This window comes from Sceloporus undulatus, chromosome 6 (genome assembly GCF_019175285.1).
Source record: "Sceloporus undulatus isolate JIND9_A2432 ecotype Alabama chromosome 6, SceUnd_v1.1, whole genome shotgun sequence".
Taxonomy (NCBI): Eukaryota; Metazoa; Chordata; class Lepidosauria; order Squamata; family Phrynosomatidae; genus Sceloporus; species Sceloporus undulatus.
The window spans coordinates 63,453,345-63,471,834 of NC_056527.1; the positions used below are offsets into that span (position 1 = coordinate 63,453,345).

An 18,490-nucleotide genomic window follows, 5' to 3' on the forward strand; every position below is an offset into this window, starting at 1 on the left:
ATACAATTCATTGCTTATCAAAATGGTGGACCATGGACTGGTGCCAGTCTACGAGCCATCAGCTGCTACTCCCTGGAGAGTTTCCAGAAAAAAGAAGAGAAGGAGGAGGAGGAAACTGCAATCAATCGGCATAGATATGGTACTGGGTACTGATCCCTAGTACAATGGAAGAAAACAAAAAGAGAGGCTGGTTGGTCATCTGTCAGGGGTGCTTTGATTCTGAGTTCCTGCATGGCAGGGGGTTGGATTGGATGGCCCTTGTGGTCTCTTCCAACCCTATGATTCTATGAAAACAAACTGCTAGTCTCCAACATTGGATAGCTTAAAACTGATGTGCTTTGTAAATTAATCTCTGGATGGAAACAATTCTGGGAGAAGACAAAGGAAAACTGAAATCTAGGAAGCAGTCTGCGTAGTAGGATTTACTTTCCTTTTGTGACATCCAAAGTGAAGATGGAGCTCACTCACTTGGCTTAACTATAGAGCTGATTTTGTGGTCTGCACTTTTAAAAAAAAATACGCCAGCATGATAGGAACGATTTTTACTGTTTTAAGTTTGCTAAAAGTCAAACACACAGGACATTCACCAAACAGGCCATTTTTATTAGCAGGCTGTGAGGCCAGAGTTACACTAAGGATGTGAGCCCTTTGTGGTTTTGTGGTTCCTATGATATTTCAGGAACAACAGCAGCAATTGTTCACAGTTCTTGAGCACTCCGTTGCAGGATTTAGTTTTCTCTCTTCCTGACATATCTTGGTTTTTCAGAATTATGAACATGAGGTAAGAATGCTAATATATGTTCAGCACTAGTACTATGGTTTGTGTTGTCAAATATATTTTTAAAACCTATTTAAATGTTTGTTTGGTTATGAAATGGCATGTGGAAGAATAGTACAGTCTTGCTTTCAAAAAAGAAAACAAATAGCTTTGGGAGTATAAAAAAAGAACTGGAATAAGTAGCAACCAACACTGAATTAAACAAGCTGAAGACTTTTTCTTCAAATTCCAGAAGGCATTTGAGTTACTGTCCCCATACCCACGGGAACAGAACAAAAGAGTTAAGATGAATTTTATTGTATCACCTCTCATTCATCTTTGAAATTATCATTCACCATTTATATTCAAAAGCCAAATGTCCACTTGCAAAAAAAAAATATCTATGGGTATTTTTATTTGATTAACTCAAAGAGCTCATTGTTTTCTTTCTAGCTTAAGAGCTGCAACATGTCTATGAAACCATGACTGTAATTAAAAGTTTAGGCTGCCAGTTTGCACTTTATGTATAGTTAAATGTCTTAAACCATTTGATAAATTTGTAGCATTAGTAGACACATAGCTTAGAAATGGTCCTTTGTGGATCCCAACTCCCACAATTCTCCAGCCAACATAGGTCATGTTGACTGGTAAATTCAAGGAGTTGTAGCATTTCCAAGGTTTGAATAAATCTAGTAGCAGCAGGGGCAGCTAAATAAGTAGAACTATAAGCTGATAAATCACTGGTTTAAATGTTTCTTCATCCACCATGGACTAAGGGGCTGGACAGACTGGCAGAAAGGGGTGGCGAGACGCTGCCCCTTTCTGCCCCAGAAGTAGGCCGTGGCAACCACAAGCCGTGGGCTGTGCATGCCTCAAAAAGAAGACCCTAAAGAAGCTTCTTTTTGCACCACAGAATGGGCACCACAACTGCTGTAGTGCAGCATTATGGCACTCCTTGTGTGCTGCACCATTTGGCCATTGCGCGTGCCAGACATCATTGGATTTGGCCAGGTGTTGTATGAAACGAGCGCATGCCAAGATGCCACCCGAGGCATGTGGTAGGGTTTGGGAGCGTGTGAACACTGCCCTACCGCAGCCCTAGTTCAGGGGCAGAAAGCGGTTGCCCGACTCGGCGGGCTGACCGCTTTGCCGCTAGACGCAGCGAACGGCTACAAGCCCCAGAGTGCTCTGGGGCTTGCCCCAGCTCCCTATTGGTGTGCGGGGTGAAGGGGAGGCCCTTCCGCCCCGCGACGCTCTGGGAGCTGGGCTCGGTGACTGGGAGTTCCGGTCCTCCAGGGCAGATGATTGGTTCTGTGGGCCTGGAGGAGGAGTCTCCTGGTCAGGTGGTACTGAGGGCGGGGCTTAGGCCTATATAGGCCGTGCTGCCAGCCCCGGCCCTCAGTCGGCGCTTGGCTCCGGATGGTTAGGAGCCAAGCAGGAAGGGAGGAGGAGCTGAGCCTTCTCCCACCCACCCACCGCTTGGGTTTGGGTTTTTTGTCACAACTTTGGGGCGGCAGCATAGGCCAGGATCTGCACGGTGTGGTACCAGGGCTACGGAGCTCTGGTTTGGGAGTCAGTCGGGACCCGGGGGCGAATAGGGCAGGCGTATGGCCATTGCGGGGGCCATAATGCGAGAGCGCCTCCCGGTGACTAGGGGCTTAGCGAATATGTGAACGCATGGCAGAGATGCGGTCATACGGTGTGCCTTAGCCCCTAGGTCATCCCAATACCTGGTGGGTGCCAGGTTGTGGTTAATCAGACAAACGTGGGGTTGTTTGATTTCGCAGATCCTGACCTCATGCTTTGTGCCAACCCTACCAATGGTTTGCTTAATAAAGTTGTGGCCTTTCCTCCAGCACGGTCTCCTGTGGTTATTCGGCAGCAGCATCTGAGGCAATCTGTTTTGCCCCCAAGATAGCAATGCTTTGCCTGTGCAGTAGCAACAAGATCCTGCAGGGCAGAATGAGATTCCTGCCAATGCCCATCTTCTTGCATGGTTTCCTGCTTCATTGTCATGGTCATATTTTAACCTACCCATTGGCCTGCAACAACTGAGCAATCCAAGATTTACTGCTTCAACTGGTCCAGTTGGCTGGGACATTTTTAGTCCCTTCAATCCAGGATTTTCCAGGTTTTCTGAGACAAATGGCAACCCAATGGATGAGGGGTTGTTTGCTGTTCTCCTGCCTGCCCAGTCCCCCATGGAATTTATCCATCCTGTGTTAAGGCAAATCCTAGAAAGGCTAAAGTGTCATCATTTTATGAATGAATGATTTAGTCTGCAAAAGATATGATACATATATACAACATGTACTAATTGAGTGAAACAGAAAGAAAACCTGTAGTGATAGTAGGCTTTTTGTCAGCCCTCATACTATATTAATGGTGTAGTTTGTCATTCCTGAAATGGATAAGATGGCTTTGCACTGCAAAATACTCTCTGTAAAGGATTTGGAAATTGAATATTAAAATAGATATCCAGTAGATCCTAGAGGTAATTGTACTTACAGTATATTAATGAGATCAAGGGGGATTAGGTAAGGCATGACTATCTTAAGTCCCACTATAATAATTTCAAAGAGGTTGGGTGGGTAGTCATGTTACAATAAAAAGAACAAAAAACTCTCCTTGCAAACCAATAAAAAGACTTGTGGCAGTTTAGAGACTAACCAGTGTTATGACGTTATCATATGTTATCATGGCATAAAGTTATTCAAGGATCCACAAGCTTCTTTATTGTTTTTATGGAGCTTAATTTGGGTGGCATCCTGATGTTATCAGAAGATTTTTGCTGCAGAAATCTTTACCCAAACACAGCTTTGTGACTTTTTTCAGATCCACAAGTTTTCTGGCTTAAGAAAATGGCCACTGGAAGTGGAGATGGACCTGGGCTGTATTTAGGTGGTGATTTCAGCAGCACAAACTTTCTGATAACATCAGGATGCCACTCAGATTAAGCTTTAAACTGCACAGAGGTAAATCAATTTATTAAGCCATGGGATAAGCATCGCATTGATTCCTGTGGGTCTCTTCTGACAAAGGGGCAAAACAGACCACCCCGAAGGAGTGGCCTGCTGCCACGCCTTTGAATGCTGGATGGTGGCTGTGACAACCACACACTGCAGCCCCTATCCAGCATTTTTCCAGCCCAAAGCAAAAGTGCTGCTTCTTTTTGGCCCAGAAAAAGGGCACCCTTGCTGCCGCCACCGTACAGCTCTTCCCATTTTCTTCGGCACAGCATGTCTAAACGCTCCATTGAAGAAACGTCATGATGCCGCCCCCCCATCTGCCCACTTTGGGCATGGAGTTGGGGCATGCAGCGTGCAGTCACCATACCCCCACTCCACCCTGACGCCAGACCTTTTGGATGAACTCTACAGCCCCTTTGTCAGTATCCAACCCAACAATGCTAGCTTACTAACATCACTTCACAGTCTCCGTGGGTATACTTCAAATTGCTGATCAGCATACTGTAGCTGTTTGCAAATACTCTCCTTGCAAAAGGGGAAACCACAACTACAACATAACATAATGGCAGTTCGCGTGGTCAGTTTGCAAAATGCACACTACTCTGTGGAGTCATCTGTGTAAGGTGAAAAATCTGCAGGCACCTGGTTCAGCATTTTTCCAAAACAAGGAGAGTGTGATGGGGCTCCACCTATTTTTTAAAAAGTGAAATAGCTGTCTGAACAATAAAAAAAAAACCAACATATTAAATTTAGCCCATTTGTATTGGGCACAACAAATATTTGCCACTCCTGTCTTAAAAATAAATAAATGTTTTGACCACATACCTTTTCACATTTTCAGTTCACTGAAGTCTTTGCCTATCTTATTTGCTTTAAGTGCCTTAGGAGGACAGTGGCCAGCCAGCCTGCCTGCCTGCCAGCCATTTTAGTTCTGCAGCAATGTAGTAGTCAAAGCTCTCTAGAACCCATTAAGCTTCAGCTGCTTGTTCTCAGATGTCTTTCCATAGAATAAGGCATCATGAGCAGAGGGGCTGTGGCTAGTCTCTGTGTTGTCATAGCACAAGCTTGCCACCCAGCATGTCTCCGTGCCCACCCTGTCCACAGTGCCTTGATTTTGGACAAGACATTTGGGTTGAAGTGAACAGACTGAGGGAAGAATGGGGAGAGAAGAGGGAGCACCCTGGGATAGCTGTACACGTAGAAGTGGCAATGAGAAAGCAATGCATTTCCTTTCTGACTCAGGCAGCAGAATACTTTGTGCTATACTCTTGCCTTTGAGAAGTTTGCAACCATCTTCATTGTCATTCTGTCAATTAATCTATGAAGGAGATTTCTGAAGACAATGTCCCAAAGTTGTCTTGATTGTGACTGCAGTAAGCAAATAGCAACAGGTTTTAGGGATCTTGGACAGAGAATAGGCAGAGAATAAGGAATTTCAGCAGTCTTTATCCTCTTTTGCATCTGGCCCTCTTTGGCAGGAGTACCTAATGGCTGAAGAAAACTCCGCAAAAAAGGAAGGCAGGTAGGAGGCACAAGAGATCTGGGAGCATGATCTGGGTGGATGGGTGGGTGGGTGGGTGGGGTGGTTCACATTCAGAGTTCTTTATTGTCTGGTATCTGACCATATAGTTGTAAGCACTTTGCTTGCAATATTTAAACCTGTAAAATACTACCCATGTGTGCCAGCCTGTGTCGCATAGCTGGCAAGTAGCCACCAGCCTGTTAAAGGCAATGGACTGGATCCATACTAAGTTAATTCCTCTTAATCCTACTGAAATCAGTATGGGAAGTTCCATTGAACTGAATGCCATCTAAGTGTTAATTAGCAGTGGAGCTGAATGTACATTTACTCAAAAGCAGCTCCCACTGTGTTTCATAGATTTTGGTGCTGGAGGTGAGTGTACAGTAGGATTAGAGCTTTTTGTCTTGAAGAGCATTTTACATAATATGGGAAATGCATTAGAGTCAAAGAAGAGCATTCAAAGTAAGACTTGCTTCATTCCTTTTGAGGATTCCAGCAATATCCTTAGAAACAAACAATTTTTGTTCTTATTTACGCTTTCCTGGATAATTATAGCATCATCAGATAAAAAGAAATCAATGACAGCAATTGTTGTACAAGATGCTTCATAAAAAAACATTGTCTAGTGAAGAACTAAGAATTTATTGCATTGAATGAATCAGATTAATTTTATCCACCAACTGTAAGCATATAAAGCATAACACACAATTTCTTAGGATAAATTGGCAGTCATTAATTAGATAAACAGATTACTGATCTGGGAACAGCTAATGTAGTGGATTGTGGTTGGAGAGAACTTAGATTGCAGAACAAAAGAGGATCACTATGTCTCCCCAAACACCATAAGACCACCAGCTCAAGACTTTCCTGGAGTTATTTCCCTAGCATCAGTGAAAAATATTTTATCTCAGAGCTAACAAGGCTATTCTTAGCAGCTTTAATCTCCCTTAGGAGCAAATCTTTAGTAAGGTTTATGGGTCTTAATTGTCTATTCAAATCTAAACCACTCTCAAATAGTTGGCATTATAGCAATATTAGTTCACAACAATATTGTTGCTGGCAAAATACAGTCCTTCTTCCCAGCTTCTGTGAAGATTTTGATGAAGTCCAGAGGGGCCCTGGGAGATCTCAAAAGGACAGGAGCATATGAAAGAGTGTGATATGGCCAGCTACATGATTTTCGCAGATGAAAACCACATTGAAGTAATTATATCAAAGTATAATTTAAAGATATTGTTTGTGGGCGTGAAATTCTGCAATGAAACTTAAGAGAAGAATATTTCCCCACACCATCTCACACCCTTTTTAAAAACCAGACTTTGAAGCATTTTTCTAAAGTATTGGTTTTACAAGAGATGTGTGGCACATCTTGCAGTTTCTTGTTAAGAGAACCACTGAACAATGGGCATTTCAGTGTGATTGCTGTGAAAGTGGATAGTAACAATGTGTGTCCTCCCCTACACATACCATCAAAGCCAAGTAGAAAACACAAGTTGCCTTGGCCTAGAAAGAAACTTTCTTAGATTGATGATAGCAAAAAGCTCATAATGAAAGGTATAACAGTGAAAAAGATCCTCCTCTGGCTTTGCTTCGCAAACGAAGATTCAGGAAGGACTCATCTCGCGCTTTGTACAAGTGCATTGGTGACTAAAAAGGCCAATCTGGGACAAACAGGTTAGGTTGCAGAAAGCACAGCGGAAGGTCTCCTTGGGTGATGTTTCCGAGTTGTGGTTCTTTCTGCGTTGTCGTTTCTCTTTGAGACTCGTTCGCCATGAGCTTTCGAAAAAGGCTGCAGCATCGTGGACAATGCGTCTCCATGCCTCCCGATGTGAGGCCAGGGTGGATCATTGTTGGTGATCAGTTTGGCCAAGCCTGAGATGTTGTTTCAGGGAGTCCTTATATCTCTTCTTTGGGGCACCCCTCTTACACTGACCCACGAGTTGCCTTGGCCTAGAAAGAAACTTTCTTAGATTGATGATAGCAAAAAGCTCATAATGAAAGGTATAACAGTGAAGAAGGTACCCAGCTAAAAAAGAAAGGATCAGGAAGCTATGAAAGAGAGTCACTACTTCTCCATATTATGACATATTTAATTCCTTTGTGTAATGAGAAAGTTATTAGACAAGTATGACAAAGTTATTAGACAAATATGACAAAGATATTAAACAAATATGACAAAGCTATTAAACAAGCATACATCAATCGGTGATGAAAATGGTTCTCTAGAGCTTACAGTCACTGAGAGCAAATGTGGCTGGTGATCCAGGAAGGGTCATTTCGAAGATTGGAAATGCCAGTCTAGTAAGACACAATGGCATGGGGAAAAGTTGGTCAGTGTGGTCAGTCCCTGTTCATAAACTGGAGTGGAAGAACTGCAAAACAAATTAACCCTACGTATAGTGTGGTGTACCAAAATATTGGTCTTGCTTATAATTTTCCTGATTTTCTGGTGAAAGCAAATGCTTGCATGACTAATCCTTACAAAGTAATTTTTTTTTCTTTCCCTCTGGCATCTAGCTATGACTTCAGCTCTAAAATCTCATATTTCTTCTTATAACTGCAGGTGGAACCTCTAAACAGAAGGAAACTGCATTTTCCAGCACTCTTTGTTTAAAAAACAGGTCATGCTAGACCCAAAAGAATAAGATTGCAAACAGCATGCGAGCTGTGGAAGGCTCAGAATGGAAAATATTCTGAAGCTATGATTACCCATCATAAAAGATGAACAGGTAAAAGAGTGTAAAAAAAAAAAAGATGAGAACAGGACTAAAAAATTTTCCCAGACCTTTTGAATCCAGTTACTAAAAATAAGCCAAAGCAATAGCATCTCTTCTCACTTCTCACTTCATTTTTTTAACCTAATCTAGTGTTTGCAATTTCCAAAACTGCAATCCTATGCACACTTAATCAAATAAATAATAACACATAATAAAATAAACATAACAATAACTAAATGCCTTTTAACACACTGAAATATACCATCAAGTTAGCATGGTTAAGACTAGCTGCACATCTTGTGTGCGAGTGACATTTTGAGTGATACCTTCATTGCCAGTATTAATTTCTGAAATGATTCCCCTTCTAGTTTCTAGCCCTCATCTCCAGATTCCTGTTGACTAGTCCTGAGGAAAATCACTTTCTTCCATACCTGTTATTTTAAAAAGAAAAAGAAAAACCTGATCTGATTAGCAATGACATGTTTACCATCATATCTCTAAGGCTGAAGTTCTGTAAAGATAGCATAAGTGAGGCTGCCCTGAACAGCAATTAGACTACCATTAATATAATACAGAAATGTGATTATACCTAGAAAAGAAAGTTATGTGTGCCCATACTGTACAAATCTAGAATTCGGATAGCTTTAATGTTTGAGCCTGTAAAATGTGCATGCTTTATATCACAAACTGATCACAGTCTGAAAAAGAAAAGTTGAAAGCAACTTGGGACCCTTTGGCTCATTCACACTTCAGCCAAATGTTAATACCTGGAGGGCATCAAGATGAAAATAATGTGGCAGTCTAGGTTGAATATAACACTGGTCTGCAAAGTTGAGGGTGATAAAAACTTATTTTAAAATGTACGCTGGTTTTATAAGGATTTGGTGTTTTAAATCCAAAAATGATTCAGATTTGGTCCATCAGATACAGTTTTTCTCATCTTGCTTTGATGTTTCTATATTGTAAAATGTTACTGAATAACATGGTCCTGCAAAGAATTATGCTGCAAAGAGTAAGGAGATTATCACACTGCCCTTCTCCATCCTTCCCTCATGACCTAAGTGCAGGATGAAACCTTTTAAGCACAGATTTTATCACGTGCCTCCATGCCCAGGTTGGAGGCATCCCATACTCAACCATGGCATCCCGTACCTGATCTGGACTTCTCCCACACTTTTTGAAAGAATGGGATTTTCCTGGAGAAATCCAGATTGGGTATGGGATGCCTCCGACCTGGGCATGGAGGCGTGCAATAAAATCCATGCTTAAAAGGTTTCAGCCGATGCCTAGGTCGTGAAGAAAGGATGGAAAAGGGCAGTGTGATAATCTCCTAAGAAAGGGGTTAAAGTCTTTTAATAGATGTTCAAAACACATTAATACACTCATATGAAACACAAAAACCCATTCAAAAGCATTTAAAAAAATCACAGTGAAGCATCCATGTCTGCACTGAGTAACAACTGAATTTATAAAAATACTGAATTTGTGAAAGAACATTTTTGGGGGCACAAGATTTGTGTTATTTATTCTTAATTCGGCATCCAAATATACATTAAAACCAGCTACAATATTGAAAAACATTTTTTCATTAATTTCCTTCTGCTTCAGCCACAGCAGTATTTAGTTATAGTTGTTTTCATATCCAATTACGTACAGTTAACCATATTTAGTCACTTCTTGTATCTTCCAGAACACTATCTGTACATATGTAGACTTATACTTTTAAAGCTTTCTTTGCAATATAAGTGGAATTGATTTTGTTTATGTGTTTGTTTCTTCTAGGCTATGACCAAAGGAAATTCTAGAATCATGGCTGAAGAGAATGGAACTCTTTATAATATAAACTCATCCCAGGCTCCAGAATTAGTTTCTTATCACTTTATTTGGAATCCTGTCTTGATCACAACATACACAGTAGTGTTTATTGGTGGCATGTGTGGAGCCATCAGAATGTCGTTTTTGCTAGTGACAATGAATACATTATCCGTGACCACAACAGCAATTATAAACTTGGTGGTGATCCACAGTCTCTTTCTTGTGACTGTGCCATTTCGCCTGTATTACTATATCACGGATGACTGGATCTTTGAGCCATTCTTTTGTAAAGTTGTGAGCATAATGGTACATTTGCACATGTACCTCACCTTTCTATTCTATGTAATTGTGTTATTAATCAGGGGTCTTATTTTCTTTCAGTGGAAGGATAAGGTGGAATTCTACAGAAATTTGCATGCTGTTGCTATGAGCACAGCTGTATGGATTTTGGCTTTTGCTACCATTGTGCCGGTAATGTCTCTTTGGTATGGGCAAATGGGGGACTATGACGGAAACAGATGTTTTACTTTTCACCAGGAGTTCAAGGCTGAAGCAGTGAAAGTTGTGAACTATACTTTAATTGGCATAATGGTTATTATAACATGTGCCCTTTTGGGCTTGCAAGTTTTCATGCTTCTAAAGGTGGTAAAGAAGGTGTCAGGATCCATATGGCCACATCAAGAGTTTCGGGCCCAACTGAAAAGCTCTTTTTTTATTTTAGTCATCATTTTTTGCTTCCTCCCTCATCACTTCTTTCGGATTTATTATATTCAGCATGTGAATGAGAAACAGTATTCTCACTTGGCTTTATACAATGAAGTCTGCTTGAGCATAACAGCAATAAGTTGCCTTGATTTGTTTTCTTTTGTGATCGGTGGAAGGAAAATCTTGAGGCAAAAAATCTTTGCACTGTCCTGTTGTTAAGGCTTTGTGTGTGTTAAGAAAATCTGTCATAGCCCAACAAGGTCAACTAGACAGAGAAAAGGTATATGACTTAAAGTTTTTCAGAACAAAAATCTAGGCAATGTAAATATTATTTTGTGTCTGTTTATGCATGCACATCTATTTGGATATACAGCTATCCCCTGATAGAAACAGCAGAGAACTTCAACGTGTGCCTAACTACGGCCCTGGGATTTGGGGTGGAAAACTATGATCTCTCAAAATGTTAGACTGAAAATCCCATCATCCTATATAATAAATCCTGCTAGTTGGGTTCCTATGATTTGCCCTCCAGTGACATCTGGAGGGCCAGTAACTCCCAAATTTGACTGGCTTGGTGCATAGCAATTCCAACAACTGCCTCATATTTACATACTACTGTATTTAAGGGGGAAATGTACAAGAAAAGAAATCTGTCTATAATAAAGGGTCAGTAAAAGAAATAGCAATTGTACAAAAACATTCAAAGTCTCTGATCTTCACATTATGTGTGTGCTTGTGTTCCTATTTATTGTAAACTCAAGGACGTATGGATAACATTTACACCTTTATGGACATAAATTTATTGGAGCTTAATGTAATGAGCTACTAAGGGAGTCCTTTAACACTATGCAGTTATAGTGCTGATTTCACTTGAGCTTCCATGGTTACATTCTATGGCTTCTTGGGGTTTGTAGTTTGGTGTGGGACTGCTTTCTGGATTAGAATTCTATATACCCCTCCCTAAACTGCAACTCCCAGGATTCCATAGGATGGAGCCATGGCAGTTGAAATGAACTGAAAGTGCTGTAATTGTAGTGTGAAAAGGCTCCAGGACTGTAGGTGCTCCAACCTCAGAATCCCATTTAAACACTGAAGTGATACGTATTCCACACTTACCAACATTCCACTGATGAAAACCAGGACATGGGGCTAAGGAACATCAGAATGTGTTCAAGATGCCAAAAGTTCTTACTAATGAAGAACATCCAAGCCAGCAAAGGTTTTCAGCAGTTTGCTTGTTCCTCAGCCTACTGGGAAGGGCAAGATTCCTCCTCTAACCTTCCTCCTACTGAGTAAATTAAACTATCTTTATACCGAGAACTCAGTTTGCAACAATTGATAACAAAGGGGGGAAGAGGGAGAATGGTAAAGAAACTTGGACATTTTAAAAGCAGTTGGAAAATTGGAATAGTCTGAGATTCTCAATTGGGATGGTTGGGACATATGGCATTCTGAGGCATCAGCTGCTACAACTGCATAGATGCAGTTGGGATAGGCCAAGTAGAAACAATGGGCATAGCTTAGTCTTCTCTCCTTGGGTCCCTTCACAATACCTAATGATAGTGCTATTATTCCTAGCATAGAGTTTTCTTGGCAAGATTTATTCAGAGGATGTTTGCGCCTGCCTTCCTCTGAGACCAGGAAAATGTAACTTGCTCAGTGTTACCTGGTGTGTCTCCACAGGTGAACAGGAATTCAAACCTTGGTCTTCCAGAGTCCTAGATCCTTATCACACTACACTGTTTTTGCAGTCTATTCCACTTTAATCACCATGGCAACATCCCATGGAATGCTGTGATATGTAGTTCAAGGTGTTTAGAGTTCTATTACCTCCCCAAACTACAAACCCCAGGATTCCATTAAATGAAGTCATGGCAATTACAATGGAAGCATGCTGTCATAGCTGCATATTATGAAAGGGACCTTTGCCTTATCAGTAAAACAGTATCTTCTACTTGGTGCATTTTAGGTGCCTTCCTCAGATCCTCAGCTCCAGACAATGTTTTCATCGGGAATTCACATAAGGGGCACAGTGTGAGTGCTGAGAGATGAGACTCTGATAAAAATTAAAGGGGGAAAAAAATCACAACCATGACTACTTCATCAAATTTAAATTAGCTAAACTCGCATCCTTTTTGTTTTCTTGATATTTTGTTAATTTCTACCAGTTCTTAAATGTAACCTGCTCACTTTCAGTTGCTTGTTGAGCTTCTAGTAGACAGCACTGTTACTTCAGCTGGTAACACTCATTCACATGATCAGGCAGAAAATGTTTCACTTGTCCTCTGAGTGTGAAATTCTACACAATAATGACAAAGAATACTGAACTACACCTCTCTACCCAGATCTTCTGGTTGTCCTACCACAGTATTTCCATTTTATGTGAATTCACCCTGAAACCACTTCCAGACAGCCATCCAAGATGATGAGAACAGCTAGGCTCCATTGATAGGTTGTAGGTGCTGCAGGCCAAACATCCATATGACTCCCCTTCTCCTTGGTTAGAGTGGGGAATAATGTCTCCAGCTTTAGTCTTCTCCATGCTATAACACTAATGGTGACAATATCCACAAGGTAGAGAACTCACTTTGATCCATACTTTAAGAGATCTATACAAACCCTCTTCTCAAATATGACCAGTGCTCTGGTTAGCCCATCTGAAGTCTGCACAAAGATTCAGAGTGAATTCATCATCCCACTGATGTTGGAGTCACCAGACTCCATAACACTTAAAATCTCTTAATCTCTGATCGAAGATAAGACATTTCTACCTCTGAACAGGCCTCTGTCTCTTCTAGTCCTGGGGAGGGAAGGAGCCAGCTCTCACCTTCTCAATGTGATGACCCTCCCTCAAAAAAGTATACAGTCTCACCCACATCTGTGCCAATGGAAGCTTTTGAAAGCATAATTGTGTGTGTGTGTGATGGTGGATGTGTGCGTGCGTGTGAGAGAGAGTGTGTGTATCTGAGTGGGCCTGAATAATCATTTCAGGGGCTTTCCCACTTCTATCTGGCACTTTTGGTATAGTGTCCAAACTGAGGGATATGTTAGTGCCACTTTGTTCTACTTGGTCTGACCTCACCTGGCATGCTGTGTCCAGTTCTTTTATACTTAAAGTACTATTAAAATACTTCTGTACTCCAGAGACAGATGTTGAAAGCTGAGGCTGAGCCTTACTGTACAGAACTACAACCTATATATACTTCTTTGACTTTCCTACCAGAAAAAAACAGAGCCCTAGCATCCTGTGCCTCCCAAGCCAATACTGTACCAGCCAGGCATCCTGGAGGAATTTCACCATCATTGCTACTGAAAGTCACCAATAAGTCCAGGAAAACTAACAGAGATGCATTTCCCCCATTCATACCATAGCATTTAATCATCTTTCAAGCTCATCAAGGCAACTGCTTTCCACAAACTAAATCAGAATGGATGCAAATAATCAGTCCCTACCATCCTGACTATGGACAACTCTAGCTGTGGCTAATATTAATCTAGCAACATTTGGGAGGCCATGTGTTTTCCACCAGAGAAGTACATATTATTTATAGCTGCATCATCTTTCTAGGCATCATGGCCAAATGCTCCATCACTCAGAACACAATGATGCTTTATGGCCAACAATCCTTTGATAGCTAATATTTCTCAGTAAACTGATGAACAGATTTCTGCTACCAGCTTCCAACCACAGTGGTACCTCGGGTTACGAAATTAATTCATTCCGCGGCTAATTTCGTAACCCGAAAAACCTTCGTAACCTGAATTGCCATAGGCGCTAATGGAAAAAAAGCCGCGGCTCCGCCGCGGCTCCATTGAAAATAGCGCCGAGGTTTTTTCGTAACCCGAAAAAACCTTCGTAAGCCGAAACAATAAATCCCTATGGGATTTTTTCGTATCCCGAAAAATTCGTAAGCTGGGTAATTCGTATCCCGGGGTACCACTGCATTATCTTTCCCAGCCAGCAAGAGGTGGATCTGCAGAGTCAGAACATACACTGAAAAAAAGGGCAAATAACTGGCAGTACAAAGGAAATGTGATTATTTATTTTCTGCCTTCTTCCCAAACCTGGAACTGAAGGCAGCTTATACAAATTAAATATACTTTAAAAGCACTTAGAAAGATATATGTAAAAACATACAAAAAAGTTAACGGAGGTTTGATTATGTCTCCAGTTTCTATATACAGAAGATCCCATTTGGCCCTCACAGAAGCTTGAAATACTGGACTATAGTTTCCAGAATCTTCTAGCAATGTTCTGATAGTTGTAGCCCCCCCACCCCATTTCTAATCTCTAGTTCAGCATATTTTCTTACTGCAGAAAGGCTGCTATGACAGTAACTATGACCCCACCCCAAGCAAGACAACAGGGAATGGAGCCACTTCCCCAACTTCCCCAACTAGAAATATAGTTCAAGAAAGTAAGGCCTGTTACAGACTGCCAAAATAAAGCTGCTTCAGGTCTCTTTGGAAGTATGCTGTTTAAATGATGCATGCATCCTAAGAATCCAGAAGCTGCACCAAAGCTGCACTCCAGTGCTTAGGAATGGAGTGTGGCTTTGGCGCGACCTCCAGACTCTTAGGACCCCATGCCTCATTTAAATAACATACCTCCAAAGAGACCCCAAGCAGCTTTATTTTGGCAGTCTGTAACAGGACAAAGGTTTTTTTTATCTTGGTTGTCAGGATTAGGTTTTACCCTTCTCGTTGTCTAAAATGCAGCTGCTTTTTTGAATAAGGAACATGCACCCTTTCACCTGAAAACTTTCGCTTGGACACATTTCTCTTCAATGCCCATGTTATACCATCTCTGAAATATTGTGTTACCTTAAAAAGGAGCCTTTCAATGAAAATTTAACCCATGATTTATTGTAGGCAGGGACCCAAACTATCCTGCATTATGCTGAAATAGTCTTCAGTAATTCTATAAAGCTGGGAGAATACAGCCAGATTAAATAGTTCAGAGGAAAAGCCAGTCTTATCCTTGAATCGCACACTCATGCAGTTTCTCCTAACAGAAAAGTCATTAAGTTTAGCTCTGCAGATAATTTGATTTTGATTACTCTCTAGGCTGTTGTTTATACAGCACTTTTGTTCTTTCTTAAGGTCACCATATAGTCTCCAAGGCAACATCATTTTCTCTTCAGTCGTGCTGGGTGCATCTTTATGGGCAAAATGTTTCTGTAATAAAATTCATTCCATAACATTTAAAAATAAAAGGCAAGAAGGGGAAGAAAAAGAAGAAGAATTCTGTCCTCCACTGCCTTAGACTAGTAGAGATCCCCAAACAGTGTGATTTTGTAAGTAGGAAAGAACTAGGAAGAATTTTGTAAGCTCAGGAAGGAAGCAGTGAAGAAAGACGTGTCAGCTTAACCAAGAACAAGATCAAGGAAAGAAACAACTTCTCTAAAAGTCATAGGAGAGCAATGCATGTGAACAACACTGATGACCTAGAATTTTGTCCAGCCCACATTCTGGGAAAGACTTACTCAAATCCTCAAATTGCATCATAAATGAGATGATGAAAACTTCAGTTTAAAATAACAACGTGCATGTTGGAAATCATGAGAATGACAGAAAAGTACAATAACATCCAAAATCCACAAAAGAGCAATATCTTTATGGGACCAACCAAAACACACAAAATACATTATGCAAGCTTTTGAAGCTTCACTGGCCTCTTCATCAGGCGAAGGTGTTAAAAATCACATAGGAGTAAGAAAAAAAAGATGATGTTAGAGTCACAGGCCAACATTTTGTCAGGATGGTATTGTTCTCAGTTAAAATGTAAAAGGGGCTATTCCTCTAGGCAGAGGCCCTTACTCCTCTTTGGAGTCTGGATCTGTCATCCATCAATCCCTGATTGATCAATGAAACCCATTTGCTTGGTCATGACCAATCAGCATGCAAAGGGATCTTGTCACACCTTTGCGACTGAGTTGGTAGCATGTGATTTCATAGACTTCTGTCTACTTCCTCAGATGCTCCAAACGTGCATCAGAAGAAATTGGCTGAAACCTACGAAAGCTCATGCTAAGAACATCTTTCTTTTAGTTAGTGTCAAATATGCTACAAGATCCCTTTGCAAACAACAATTAGGTAAAAGATGCCAAATGAATCTCCATGTTAAATTTTTAAATCTTTGTTGGAGGTAGACTTATCCATCCAGGCATCAGGTTCTGAGTTCAAGTATGTGTGTGCCCCTTCCATTAAACAGAAGGAAACAATTGCTTCAGGAGATTATCAAATGGTTCTTCAACAGTGGGATAGAAGCGGGATTGAAACTGTAATCCATGGATCTTATTGCACTACGTTGTGACTAGGCAGTAGTTATCCTGTAGCCAATCTGTGCTTCTGCCACTGCTTTTAAAGAATGGGAAAATCCAGTGAATAGCTGTCAGTCCCGCAGTTAGCCCATTATTGAAGTATGCGCCATAAATCATTCTGGGGTAATTTCTAATGAGCGCAAGATTTCTTGCTGCTGAAGAAGCAATCCCTCTTGGCCAGAAGAAAGGGGATCTAAAGGGCTTTCCCTGCAAGGCCCCACACACCATTCTCATTGAAAGCAAGACTTAGTGCTGACAAAGTAGCCACTCATCTGGGGCAGTAAAACAGGATTTAAAAGGGCTTTCACTGCATGGACACAACCATACACCATTCCCATTGAAAGCAAGACGTCTTAGTGCTGACAAGGCAACTATTTCATCTGGGGCAGTAAAAAGGAGATGTAAAGGACTTTCACTGCACAGACACACACACACACACAGATACCATTCCCACTGAAAGCAAGACTTCTTAGTGCTAACATGGCAACCATTTCATCAGGGGCAGTAAAAATGGGATTTAAAGGGCTTTCACTGCACACACACACACACACCCCTACTGCCAAAGGCAAGACTACACTTTACTGATTAAGTTTGGAGAGGTGATGAGTAAAGGGAAGGATAGTGCGATGAGATTCATGGGCAACCTATTATCAGTTCACAACTACGTGGTAATATGATAAGAATCATTGCTGTTTAAAAAGCCACAGGGCCATCGGGAGGAAAGCTTTGTGCGATAATCTCCATAGAAAGAGTATAGTGAGGAGCAGTAGCTTGGAGGACAAAGATGTGTGCTTATCCTGCACTCTCTGAGCTAATCTGCTATTCTCAGATGCTCTTCAGTGTTGGTGTAAGATTTAACAGCATGCCCATCAGCTTCTGCACATTAAATGGAAAAAAGTATTATCTTTTATTTGCATCATGCAATAAAATATCCTGGGTCCACCCTCCTGATATTTATATTACCACCCTGGAAGCCAAGATGACAAAACTGAGGCTGTTGTACTTTGGATACATCATGAGAAGACATGAATCATTGGAAAAGACAATAATAGTAGGAAAAGTGGAGGGGAAAGTGTATGTACAGTGCTGTGTAAATCTACAGCACTATATAAATAAAGCATAATAATAATAATAATAATAATAATAATAATAATAATAATCTCCTCTCTCTTTCTCTTTCTGACAGGCTGCCCATTGTTAATAGCTTCATGGCAGACACATACCTACATTATTTTTGCTGTTTTCTTTTCTTTCTTTTCAGGTTGTATTGATTTATTGTTACTGTATATTGTTATAAATACTTTATACATTTTAGGAACAGCTGTGCCTGTTAAATTTGGCTTGTGCACACTGGTAACAATTTTGGTTGGGTGTTGTTGGTTTTTTTTTAAAAGAATCAAACAAAAATGGGATGAAAAGAACCTGAAGTACTTTAATAAAACACAGCTGTGGGAGAAAGCAAAACTGAAGCTGCATCAGCAGTTGTGGTCATTGTGATTCCTGTGACCTAGACTGCTATGAGGATGCGAAGAGACATTTTGTTTATTTATTTAGTAGTAGATTCCAGATTTCGATCTTCTCACTTGCAGACAATGAAATAAATCCATCCATCCATTCATCCATCTATCCTATCTATCTATCTATCTATCTATCTATCTATCTATCTATCTATCTATCTATCT

At 40.8% G+C, this 18,490-nt stretch overlaps 1 protein-coding gene across 3 annotated transcripts; it reads left to right on the top strand.

The window, feature by feature from the left end:
- The first annotated feature begins 730 nt into the window (after positions 1-730).
- Positions 731-11,157, top strand: GPR141 (G protein-coupled receptor 141). Of its 3 annotated transcripts, none has more exons than XM_042476098.1 (3): positions 731-781; positions 7,812-7,977; positions 9,748-11,157. In XM_042476098.1, the coding sequence occupies exon 3, from the start codon at positions 9,751-9,753 to the stop codon at positions 10,702-10,704; it is 954 nt and encodes a 317-aa protein (XP_042332032.1). In that variant the 5' UTR covers positions 731-781; positions 7,812-7,977; positions 9,748-9,750; the 3' UTR covers positions 10,705-11,157. The 3 variants fall into 3 exon arrangements, with proteins under 3 accessions (XP_042332032.1, XP_042332035.1, XP_042332033.1); XM_042476099.1 differs by lacking the exon at positions 731-781 and adding an exon at positions 3,605-3,732; XM_042476101.1 differs by lacking the exon at positions 7,812-7,977 and having other exon boundaries at positions 739-781.
- Positions 11,158-18,490: the final 7,333 nt, after the last annotated feature.

Bases quoted from the DNA above. Each gene is read 5' to 3' on its own strand.
- GPR141 (XM_042476098.1), top strand. From the start codon at position 9,751: ATGACCAAAGGAAATTCTAGAATCATGGCTGAAGAGAATGGAACTCTT.